This window comes from Haematobia irritans, chromosome 5 (genome assembly GCF_050003625.1).
Source record: "Haematobia irritans isolate KBUSLIRL chromosome 5, ASM5000362v1, whole genome shotgun sequence".
Taxonomy (NCBI): Eukaryota; Metazoa; Arthropoda; class Insecta; order Diptera; family Muscidae; genus Haematobia; species Haematobia irritans.
This window is the reverse complement of record NC_134401.1, coordinates 68,065,302-68,078,866: the sequence shown is the minus strand read 5'-3', so window position 1 is coordinate 68,078,866 and position 13,565 is coordinate 68,065,302. Positions and strand designations below refer to the sequence as shown.

General features: G+C 37.5%; 1 protein-coding gene across 2 annotated transcripts in view; it reads right to left on the bottom strand.

The window, feature by feature from the left end:
• bs (serum response factor blistered) overlaps positions 1-13,565 on the bottom strand; it is a 207,448-nt gene that overhangs the window by 47,664 nt on the left and 146,219 nt on the right. For both annotated transcript variants that reach the window (XR_012722665.1, XM_075309713.1), the window contains exon 3: positions 369-747. Coding sequence is in view for 1 of the 2 variants with exons in the window: in XM_075309713.1 (XP_075165828.1) it covers positions 369-747 (379 nt within the window). In the remaining variant the exon portion in view is untranslated. The remainder of the gene's footprint in view (positions 1-368; positions 748-13,565) is intronic.

Here is a 13,565-nt window from a genome sequence, read left to right as displayed (position 1 = left end):
GTAATTTTGGCTTGGAGTCTCCAATTGAACTAACTATATTCTCAAGTTTTTTTAACACGTTAAAAACTTTATGAACATTCCTGAGAATTGAAACTTCTTCGCACATATCATAGATATAATTCGCTTCCTAGCTGAAGGGATTGAAGTAGTTTGCTACTTTTTCTACATTTACGTCGCGTATGTGACGTTTACAACTTTGCGACAGTCGCAAACCTAAAAAAGCTTGATACAGACCATCTCTGGTGCCTACATTTCAATACATTAATGATTATTTATAAACTAAGTACTATTCAATAGAATTTAAAAGAGAAAATTACATCAATGAAAAATTTTGGTACTATAGTCATTTTATTTCATATATTTCCTACCTTCTTCTGTATGAACCTGCAAGTGTCCTGCTTTGATCAGTTGCAAAAGCACATCTTGGGTGACATTAGGCAAAAGAGATTCTTGGTACCCTGAGGTGGTGGGTTTTGTTAAATTCTTCTTATTAGCAAAATCATTTTTTTGGCAGGTGTCTTCATTTGTTGATTTATGACAAGCGATTCCAGAAAGGGATTCTTTTTGAATTTCAAGTTCCTCGTTGAATTTCATATTGGGTTTGGTGCTATTTTCCCAACTGGTACTTTTGTTTGGTAGGCATTTTCCGGCACCAGAAGATAAATCTTCATTAACCGAAATTCCCATACCCTCAATATCGGAGGAATCGTCGGAGTCATTTGTTGATGATACGGGTGATCGAGCGTCCTAAAAAGGTAAAAGAATTAATCGTAATATTTCCACAGAAAGGTAAATTTATTAATTTTAAGCTTTATATATAATCAATTTATATCAAGAAGGAAATGCTGTTGCAAACAGCATTCATTACTTTAGTCGATAGAACAATGACAGGGTATTAGAAAATGATTAATTTTACCAAGAAATAAACTACGTGACCATACATGTTTTTAACAATGTACATTAATAACTAATCAGAATGACAGGTATTCGGCTAAATTGCTTTGCTGCGATATTATGGAAATCAATAGGTAACGGATATAAGCTCATCTCACATAAGAAAATTATGCATATAAGAAACACCAGAAAGACACCATACCCTCTTTTTCTTGTGAACAATAATAGCCTATAAGAAAAAAAAAACGTATATAAGAAACAAAAATTGTGAATTTTACTGAGTTTCTTTATCCTTTATCCACTGTACAACGATTCATTCCAACACTACGTATGACGTTGCTAGGGAAAAATAAATAATATAAACAATAAAGTACGATATATTGTTAAGAAACTTTTTAAAGTACGCAAATATCGAAGTCGAAATTACATGCAAATAAAACATTTTATCTGTATCGCGATTATTCGAACGGTTCACATTCACCTCAAAAAGTTGTTGCTGCTACAGTTTAATTGTAAGGGTAAGTAAGTATCTTTGCCTTAAGCCGAGTTTTTAGCCAAGCGCTTCTTTGGAAAACAACACTGAAAGAATTCTCTGCATCATTCACGAAATACTAAGAAAAATGCAAAATGAAAAATTGGCGGCGAAATACAAAACTAAATGCTAAATTCAATGGTCGCACCGGTTAGGACGATTGAAAAAAAAACGCTGCCATAAGTGTATTTTATGGGGAGGAGACGACATTGATTTAATTCAAATTTGCAAACAAATTAACATTACTATAACAATGAAGGGTCGTTCGAAAATACCAATAAACATGGATTTTGGGAGAAGAAATATGGAAGAAGGAATATGATCATCCCAAACATGTTTCAAGAGCAAAATGCTATTTTTGGATGATAAACATGGAGCATGTTTGTCGCAACCATGTTACTTTTTCGAAAATTATGTATCTGATTTCGGCAATCACTTATATGTTTGCACTTTATTCTTGAAACATGTTTGGGTGATCATTGCGTGTGACATGAGCAATGTACATAAATATGCAGATCTAAATGCACTTTTAATAGACTTAAGGGAGTTTTTGGAATACTTATCGTTTAAAAACATTCCTTTTATTTTTATTTATTTATTACAACAAGAAGTACTATTATATGTGGAAGTGTTGGACGCATTGGATATTCAACTTAATATGGATATGAATATGGATACACAATTTTAATTAAATAATTTATAGCTTATGGTGATTTCGTTTGGGGAAAAAACGTGTTGCATACAAATGGTACAACATTTTATGGTGCTACCACAGTGTTGCCGAAACCCCTTGCAATTTTGCCAGAGACATTCCAATCTCGTAAGGTGTGCTCATGAGTACAGCCCATAAATTTCTTAGCATCCCATACACGATTCTATATTTCGGTTTATGTGATTGGTCCAATTCAAATTTGAATTGAACGTTAATCCTAAATTTGTGGCTGTAACTACACGGGGTATGATTCTGTTATTGAGTTTAACTCTGATATTATCTAGTGCTGTAGTTTTTCGCTTGGAAATGGTTAAAAATTTAGATTTCGTGGGATTTATACATAGCCCATTACTCTTTGCCCATGTATGGACGCGATATAAGTCGTCATTTATTTTTATAAGACATTGTTGTACTTCTGACAGTTTTGCAGCAGTATATAATTGTACATAATCTGCGTACATTTAAATTTTACAATTAGTTAACACGTCTAGTAGTTCATTTAGTATAGAACCTTTAGGAACGCCTTTGGTTATTTCCAGCATACCGGAACATAAGTTATCAGAAGTAACCGCTTGTGTTCTGTTTGACAAATACGAAGATAGAAGCTTACATCCCGAGTCAGAGAAGTGAAATAGTTTGTTAAGCTTAGTAATTAAAATGTGATGATCAACAGTATCAAAGGCTTTACTAAGAATGACACCATGTTATCATTCATGTTATGGCGTATGTCCTCAATTACATCTATAAGAGATTAATCATTCAACCGTCGAACGGAACGGACGTGTTTTTTAATAGCGGATAAAATCATCGTAATAAGTACCTACTACGAATTTCTTCTCTAAGTGGTTTCACTGGAATGTGGAACGCCGTTCGGACTCGGCTATAAAAAGGACGTCCCTTGTCATTGAGCTTAACATGGAATCGGGCAGCACTCAGTGATAAGAGAGAAGTTCACCACTGTGGTACCACAATGGACTGGAGTTATAAATTTGAGCAATAACCAAGAGTTAGACCCAATTAGTCGACCTGTAGACGGGTCGACAGGTGGCGACACTTTGACAAGTCGAACCTTTTCCAAGGTAACGGCATCAAACGGAGGTAATCCCTCACGAAAGAGATTCAAGGAACGCAGAAATGCTTTGTTTATCCTAAAGAAATTAGGATCAGTCGACCCAAGCACGTTGTCGGCTAAACAAAGCGATTCCTTAAAATGGGCTCAAGGAATTCTTGAGGCTGGAAAAAGGGAACACCGGATGAGCTGCTATCCTCCAAAAGGGATCAACGATCGTTTGCCTCAGCTGCTAAAGACAGCCTTGTGATGGATATCATTAATAAAGGGGCATTGGACGGTATGGTTCCAAAGCAAAAATGGGGGGAAATTGAGAATGCTTTGTCTGGCGTCTACTCACAGGTGCTGGAAAAGTTTCCCGGCACAGATCCCCGACACCAAGAGGCGGGTTGGTATCAAGGACGATTTAAGCTAGTCGCATTTGAGAACCAGAGGTCTATAGTATGTTTTAAAGCTGCTCTGATACTAATTGGTGGAGTTTGGGAAGGAGCTGCTCTAGAGTTAGTCGAGAAGAAAGACATACCGGCTAGACCTAGAGCACATGCGTGGATACCTGCAAACCCTCCTGACTCTGAATCTATTTTAAATATACTGAAACAATGCAATCCAGATCTTCCAACAGCTGATTGGAAGGTTCGCCGTTTGGATGAAGTGGATGGACCAAGACGGCATGCAGAGTTTATATTGAACACTCAGTCTTTGCCACATCTAGCAAAGTCTCAGGGCCGTGTATGTTATGGCTTTCATTATATACAAATTAAGGTATATAAAAACGATCAGCTAAAGGATTCGGAAATCGACAAGCCTCTGTCTGAATCAGAAATAAGCGGATCCTCTTGCGAAGTCGAGGGAGATACCAAAGATTCAGACATGGATAGACACCGTATGCAAGAGGAGGTTTCTGCAGCCTCAAAACTCACCAAACTTGAACCTATGGTTATTGCGAGAGTCACCGAGATCTCTGAAGAGGATATTCTTGATGACTCGATTGAAACGGCTGCTGTGACGGTTGTTGAAAATCTCGATGGTCCTACGGATCCTCCAGATAAATCTTCACCATTGTAAGGCTGCATGTGCTGCCTTAAAAGTTCTCCTGATGAAAGGGGACATAGATATAGTTCTTATTCAAGAATCAAAACGAGCTCAACTTGTTCCTGCTTCCTTCAATGTGCAATACAGACACTGACGTTGCCAGTTTAGAAATAGCCAAATGCAAATATTGGGTATCTTCGGTCTACATGGGACATGATAGGGAGATGCCTCCATGTGCCGTTAACACCTTAGTTGAGGAGTCATTGAAAACAAAGACAAAACTCATTATGGGATGCGATGCAAATGCACATCATAGTATATGGGGAAGTGGTGACATTAATACAAGAGGAGAGTCACTTCTAGAGTTTATTTTGCGTACTAATTTGGTAGTTTGCAATAAGGGAGATGCCCCAACCTTTGTTACTAAAAACAGCAAGAGGTTTTGGACGTCACCTTTGCCTCGCAAGAACTGAATGAAATGATATCTGATTGACAGGTTTTAAGTGCACATAGCTTCTCCCCTAGAGGGAAGCCAAGGGGGAAAATTCGACCACCATGGTGGTCTACGGAGTTAGGTAATATAAGGAAATAGTGCAGGAAGCTCTTTAACAAAGAAAAGTCCACCAGAGCTCCTGTGGATTGGGACGCTTACAAGAAGAAACTGAGAGGATACAAGCGAGAACTGAAAAAGGCTCAGCATAACACTTGGAATGATTACTGCAGCAGCATTGAGAATACGTCCGAGGCTTCCAGACTACGGAAGGTGCTAGCATCCACGAACTACGCTCCAGGTTTCATTAAATCATCGGAGGGCAATTGGACAACGTCCAGTGAGGAGACGCAGGAGGTACTATTGGACACACATTTTCCCGGAAATCAGACAGTGGAACCATGTACTGGCGGTGCCACAGTGGCTCAGCGGTCGTTTCCTATCGAGGAAATTGTATCGGAATCTAGAATAAAATGGGCGTTAAATAGCTTTGGATCATTCAAATCCCCGGACCTGATGGAATTACTCCGGCGGAGTTACAAACGGTGGCTGAAAGAATTATCCCCTGGTTGTCGGCGATATATATAGGATGTATCAACTTAGCATATATTCCAGGAAAGTGGAGGGAATCAAAAGTCGTTTTCATATCTAAAGCGGGAAAAGCCTCTCACTCGAATGCGAAGGATTTCCGACCAATCAGCATATCATCATTCCTACTTAAGACTCTGGAGAGGATGATAGATATTTATCTTAGAACTAGCGTCGTTTCAAGTTTGCTCTCGAAACGACAACATGCATACTCGAAGGGCAGGTCTACTGAGACCACATTACATGAACTAGTCAGCTTTATTGAAAGCTCACTATCTGTCAAAGAATACACAATCGTGACGTTTCTAGACATCGAAGGGGCATTCAATAACGTCCATCCGAGCTCGATATTAAATGGACTGACAACTCTGAATGTTGATCCAGGTATACTTAGGCTGTTAGACGAACTTCTAAGGAAGAGACGCATTTCAGCCACACTAGGACAAGCAAACATACAAAGGTATGTGAACAGAGGCATTCCTCAAGGAGCAGTTCTATCACCTCTTCTTTGGAATGTTGCTATAAACGACCTTCTGGTTTCCCTAGAAAAAGAAAGGATACAAGTGGTGGCATACGCAGATGATGTGGCGCTAGCAGTCAGGGGAAATTCCCATCAACAGTTAGAGATATTATACAGAGAGCCCTCCGGATGACTGAGAAATGGGCGAAAGATAATGGTCTTGGGGTAAATCCTGCAAAGACAGAACTAGTCATGTACTGCAGAGATCGCAAAACTCCCACGGTTAGGCCCATTTCCGTAGGGGGTATTGAAATTCCCTTTGGTGAGTGTGCAAAATACCTTGGCGTTATTTTGGACAGGAAGCTGAACTTTAAGCTTAATATTGGAGAAAGGGCGAGGAAAGCAATGGTAGCTTTATACTCGTGCAAAAAGGCAATAGGGAAAAAGTGGGGACTAAAACCAAAAATTGTGCAATGGTTATACACGGCAGTGGTTAGACCTATAATGCTATATGGTGTTGTAGTCAGGTGGCCGGCACTTGACCAGCCAACAAGTTTAGACAAAGTTCAGCGTATGGCGTGCTTGTGTATCTCAGGTGCATTCAGCAAGACAGGAACAAATTCCCTTAATGTCATACTGCATCAATTGTCTTTAGACATTTTGGCCAAACATTCAGCTGCAACAACGGATGTGTGGTTGCGCGAGCTATCGCTGTGGTCGGAAAAAAGTTACGGTCAAGTTCGGTCCTCAAAATAATGCCAGATGTGCCTAACGTAGTGGATTACACCCTGGCAAAACCAATTTTCGACTAAAAGTTTGAAACTCTAATTCCTAACAGTGAGGCGTGGTGTACACGGACCCCGGGGAATAAAAGATATATAGATTTCTACACTGATGGCTCCAAATTGGATGGCCAAGTGGGTTTCGGAGTATATTCTAAAGATCTGGAACTTCGAATAGCGAAAAGATTACCTGATAACTGTAGTGTTTTTCAGGCTGAAATATTAGCAATAAGTGAAGTGGTGAATTGGCTGAGAAATAATGCTCCAAGCAAAATTTGGCATTAATATATACTCAGACAGTCAACCTGTAATAAAATCCTTGGACTCTGTGTTCCTCAACTCGAAAACGGACATAGACTGCCGCAAATCTCTCAACGAGATGGCTGAGCAGTACAATATTCACCTAATATGGGAGACTGGCCATAGGAACATACCGGGGAACTGCGAAGCGGATGAGTTGGCAAGGCTAGGGACTACCTTACATATTCCAGGGGAACTAGAATTTTTTGGTATGCCCCTAGCTACCTGCAAGCTCATGCTGCGTGAGAAGGCTGTTATGATGGCAAATGTTCGATGGGAGAATTGCAAAGATTGTAACGACACCAAGCAAATATGGCCCCATTTAAACTTAAGCCGCACACTGGATATGCTAGTGTTCTCGAGACGCCAGATATCACACCTGATATCTGCTATAACGGGTCGCTGCCTGATAGGCGATTTTGCAAAAACTATTGGTGCGAAGTATAATGACTATTGTATGAGCTATCATGATGCGGAGGAAAAGGAATCAATAAAACACCTCTTGTGTGAGTGTCCTGCATTTTGTGAAAGGCGTACGCAAATTTCAGGGGCATATAGCTTCAGATTACTGGCGGACTTGGAAAACGTTAACTTAAGCAGTCTGCTAATGTTTTTGGAACAATCTGGTTGGTTCAACAGAAGAAAATAATCGAGAAGTTTCAGCGGTTAAAACTAGAAGTGCCCATATGTAGTGGGTGCTTTTGGTTGGTGTGGTATCACAATGGACTGAATAGTCTAGGTGAGCCTGAATCTTAATCGGGCTGCCACTTTAACCTAACCTAACCTATAAGAGCGGTTGTACAGTTCCTCCTTTTCCTCCTTGTCTGTCAGGTTTAGCTCTCTATAAATTTAATAATCTGAAGAAACATGATTCGTTCCAGAGCTTTTGACAAAAGCGGTAGTATGGCTGTAGGCCTATACTCATTATTATTCGTGGGTATTGGGATAATTTTCGCTACTTTCCATTCATTAGGAAAATTCGATTTTGTTAGTGCAATATTGAAAAAGTGTGAAATGTACCGTACAATCTAGAAATCAGTATTTTTAAAAATCGTGAATTTATTTCATCCAGACCTGTGGCGTTAGACTTAATATACTCTGTGTTGTCATAAACTTCGTTCTGGACAACACAACAAAATGTAAATGGATTTTCAATAGGTGCAGTAGACATTTGGTCATAAACTTCTGGGGAAGGTGGCGTTGATTCGATGTTAACAAAACGCTTATTCAGCTCATTAATGTCGATTTTAAATTTATTTGGTAGATGTACTTCAGGCCCATTGCCGATATTACGAATTTCTTTCCACTAACTTTTAGAGTCAGCGGCTTTCCGGAATCTTTCTTGAGAATATGATTTTTTCACCATGTTAAGTAGTAAAACATACTACACACAAAAAATTATCACCAAAATTTTTTCAATTAAACACTAATTGAATTTGGAAACGGATTCAATTAATATGTTAATTGATTTAATTAATTATTTAATCAAATCCGAATAAACACCAATTAAAAAAGTGATTGATATTTGTTACGTTTCCAATTAAAATATTAATTGATTCAATCAATTTGTTAATCAATACGGAAATAAAGGGTGATACGGTCAAAATTTGGTCAATATAAACTTGACGTATTTCTTTCAATTTTGCATTTAAAAAACACCCCTCATTTTGAAGGTGTGTGAGTAGAATGTTGCTCCTATTTTGATTTTGGAATTCACTCTTCAGTTGTCAAAATGCCGTCCAAGCAAGAAGAGCAGCGTATCAAAATTTTGCTCGCGCATCGCGAAAATCCGAGCTACTCGCATGCAAAGCTGGCAAAATCGCTAAAAGTTGCCAAATCAACCGTTACAAATGTAATTAAAGTGTTTGGGGAACTTTTGTCGACAGCCAGGAAGTCTGGATCGGGGGAAATCGAAAACCGGAAGCCGCTGAGACGACAAAGAGAGTTGCCGGTAGTTTCAAGCGAAACCCTAACCTCTCTCTCCGAGATGCCGCAAATAAGCTGGGTGTGTCGTCTACAACCGTGCATCGAGCCAAACAACGAGCCGGACTATCGACTTACAAGAAGGTAGTGACTCCAAATCGCGATGATAAACAAAATACGACGGCCAAAGCGCGATCCCGGAGGCTGTACACGACGATGCTAATGAAGTTTGACTGCGTGGTAATGGACGACGAAACCTACGTCAAAGCCGACTAGAAGCAGCTTCCGGGACAGGAGTTTTATACGGCAAAAGGAAGGGGAAAGGTAGCAGATATTTTCAAGCACATAAAACTGTCAAAGTTCGCAAAGAAATATCTGGTTTGGCAAGCCATCTGTACCTGTGGCTTGAAAAGCAGCATTTTCATAGCTCCCGGGACTGTCAACCAAGAAATTTACGTGAAAGAGTGTTTGAATAAATGTCTGCTGCCTTTCCTGAAGAAACACGGTTGTTCCGTAATGTTTTGGCCGGATTTGGCATCTTGCCATTACGGTAAAAAGGCCATGGAGTGGTACGCCGCCAACAACGTGCAGGTGGTTCCCAAGGACAAGAACCCTCCAAACACGCCAGAGCTCCGCCCAATTGAGAAATACTGGGCTATTGTCAAGCGGAACCTAAAGAAGACCAAAAAGACTGCTAAGGACGAGCAGCAGTTCAAGGCAAAGTGGCTTTCTGCGGCGAAGAAAGTGGACAAGGTGGCTGTACAAAATCTGATGGCAGGTGTCAAGCGTGAGGCCCGGCAATTCGGATTTGGAAAAGCGAAAGCCTAACTGAATATTTTTCCTGAATTTTATACTAATTGAACTTGAAAAAGAAATTTAATTTGATTTTTTAAATAAACCATTTCACCGATTTACACGCGTTTTCCCTTGACCAAATTTTGACCGTATCACCCTTTAATTTTCAATTACAAACGTGATTGAAAATTTTTGCGTTTCCAATTACACATGTGATTGATCCAATCACCTTTGTGATTAAAATTGAATAATTTTGAGCTACGGAAAGAGCGAAAAGAGAACAAGAGAATGGGTATTTATTCAACAACGTATGATGGAGACATCAGACTGTGGAAGTAACTCGTGACGAACGGTTAGGTTTTTGTTTTGCGCGTAAATTGAAAAACATGATTGGCGACCTTCTGTCTGCTGCGTGCGAAATGTGTGCATTGAATGCAACAACAAATCATAGCAAAGGGTTGAAATAAATAAAGTATGCAACAACAAATGGCCACGTTGTAAAGGTTTGAAAAAATATATGGCAGAACCATTTGAAATTACCTGTGTTTGTGTTTTGTGGTATTGTAAAAATGGAAAACAATTTACGTTTATTGAAGGTAAGCAATTATGAAATGTGAATACCGTTTTCCATTGAATCCTTTTTACATTAAATTAGTCCGTTTAATGTAAATATAATTCTTTTCTTTTAGTGAGCAATTTTCGTGAAATTGACCAATCAATCCCATCAACTCCATCAAATGTATAAAAATATATTTGCAATCAAAAAGTGAGTACCGTATTGATCTTTTAAAATTGTAAATTTTTTTCACTCCTAGTTTTCTTAAAACCAGGAGCGGTATGGGTTTGTTGGAAGATTCACCTTGAATTTGTGAAGTAGCGTTGGCATTAAATTGCAGTTTTGTTTTACCTGCCTTTTTCAGTTTGTACCCAAATAGAGAGCAGTTATCTATCTGATATATAAACTAATGAGCTGAATTATGTAATGGTAAAAAAGTCTTATTTTGGATTTAAGAATATGAAAAATATCCGAAAATAATAAAAATATGTATTTACCATTTATATTTTTTCTATTTGCAGAATTTGCAAAGTATCATCAATATAATACCAAATATTACATTGCTTTGCCATTATTTTTGTCTTTGGTTGGTTCAAATTTTAATAGACGATTTCAATGTGTGGAAATTTTGAGAAGGAATTGTTACTAAAATTAAATTACCGAGCTCCTTAATACACCTTTTTATGCTAAAAGACTACAACAAAAGAAGATTATAAATCTGCAACCTGGAACTAAGAATAGAACTTGATATTCTATGCAGGTAATGTTTAACAAAATTAACTTTTAATTGAACAAAATTAAATTCGAATTATTCTGTTTACTTTCAGAAAAACTAATTTAGCTTACAGGCTGCTGATTTATTGGAAATCTAGTAGCATCTACATATTAGAAGGAACATGCTGACATGATTATTATGATAAGGAATGTATTGATTTATATAGTTTATTTTAACCCTTTAGTTGTTATTGATCAAAATTGTATGTCAAAGTTATGTTAGAACAAAACACACAAATAACAAAAACCAAATTCTTTAGTCTTTAGCATAATTCAGAAAACTAAAATATTGCAGATTTTTATAAGAAACGAATATACATTTTTTGATTGAAATTTATTGTCAGTATCAATTATTAATTAAATTGAATCAATCAAATTGTTGATTGATTTTTGTTTTAATTGATTCTGTGATTGAATTTTATGTTAAAAATCAATCACGTGTTTAATTGATTCAATCACACAATTAATTGATTCCGTGACAAAAGTCAATTAAATTTTTAATTGAAAATCGTGTTGGTTTTCAATCAAAATGGGTGATTGATACTATCATTTTCGTGATTGAAGACATTTCATTTAAAAAAAATAATTGAATCCGCGATTTTCGTGATTAAAATCAAAAAAATGTTTTTTGTGTGTAGTTTTCTTGCACTTTTAAAGATATTATGTAAGTGCGGCGTTCTATAACGTTTCCAGCGCACATAGGTAGATATTGAGTAATTAGGCGGCCAAAAGTCAAAATTTGAAATTCGTAGTAGGCATAAAATTTTGGCGTCTACCTGTAGTAAACACTTCCCCGAATTACCCCCCATCCTTTTTTTAACAACCATACGTTACCCCTTCCGTGCAATTAGACGCAATTTGATCGTTGACGTGATACGTATTTCGATTTGGGTGCCCGGATTATATCAAATTTCGCAATACGCATGTATTCTTATTTTAAGTTGTGTAGTGAAGTGAAAGTGATTCCAATAGCTCAAGTAAGCTTCTATTAGATAAATAATAGTTTTAACTTTTATTTTTAACTTTCGTTATATTTTTCGGCAGTTGAACATATCCTCTTTTTCACATAAAAAAAATAATTTTTTTAATTTCAAAAGCAATTTTGTTATGGATCAGGATTCGCCCGGATCATATTTTTTTGTTTATTGAATACGTTACACATTTAGCTTTTCTTAAAAAAAAAAACAAGAGCCGCAGAATCCCGCAGAATCTCGCAGAATCCAGCAGACAGCAGTTCAAAGTAGTTTGTTAAAAAAAAAAAATAAAAAAAAAATGCTATGGAGATGCCTAGTTCATCGGGGGTGAAAATAGTAACTCGTAAATGTCTGTTTGAGCAAATGCAAATTCAAAATTTACCAAATATGGATGAAAAAATTGGAATTTTTAGAAAACCACTTGCTATTGTCTTGCGGAGACACTGTGGAAAGAAAAAAGGACCTTAAACATAAATTTTCCTACATCAAACACGAGTTTAAACAGAGATGGCTAAAAGCTCATAAAGTTGAAGAAGTTTTTATGAAAAACAACCAGAATTGGCTGGAAGGCACTTTTGAAATACCAGTGCATTCGCTTAATCAACCAGGTCGTCCGAGCAAATCATTTTCGGAATCGAGTGAACGAAGCAAGAGAAGAAAAACTGAGGAACTTCGATCAAATGTTGATGATGAAATGATTATACATGCCGCACAAGTCATATTGCAAACGAAGGGACAGAGAAATGCATCAAAAGTGCTCAAAGAAATAGGAAATTCGCCAATAAAGGCTAGTCAATATAGAAAAGCCTATTCCAAGACCAATGAAACCATTGCTCCTTTGACCCCGTTCCAAGCACTCAAAATGTTCGTAGAAGCTGATCTAACAAGACGACAATATGAAATAATAAGGGCAACTAACCCAAAGCATTACCCTTGTTACGACCTTTTGTTGAAAGCAAAACAAGAATGCTACCCACCAAAGACGGCATTGCTAGTAACGGCTACCTGCGCAGAAATTAATTTACAATAACTAATGGATCATACTATTCAACGGTTATCAATCTACCTGGAAGAAGTGTTATTAACCCTTAACGAAATTGAAAGAAAGTCATTAACGATCATTTATAAATGGGGTTGTGACGGGTCACAACAAGCGCGGTACAAACAAAAATTCTCAGAAGACGCCGAATCCGATGCTAGTATATTTTTGAGTTCTTTTGTCCCGCTTCAAATTATTTGTGGTAAAGACAACAATAAAGTGTTATGGCAAAACCCAACACCATCATCACCACGATTTTGCCGCCCCATCAGATTTCGGTATGTGAAAGAAACTACAGATGTAACAAAAGAGGAAATATGTTATGTGCAAAATGAAATTAAGAACCTCACTCCTACAAAAGTACATATTGATGGAAAAGAATTTGATTATAATCACATTTTGAAAATGACCATGGTTGATGGAAAAGTTTGCAATGCTGTAACCAACACGACCTCAACTAGCCGATGCTATATATGTGGCGCCACTTCCAAAAATTTCAATAATTTAAGCAAACAGAACGAAATAAGTCCCGATGCTCTTAAGTTTGGAATTTCGGTATTACACGCAAAAATACGTATTTTTGAGAGCATTCTGCATTTGACATATAAATTGCCCGTGAAGAAATATGGAAAGAAAAGGACCCAG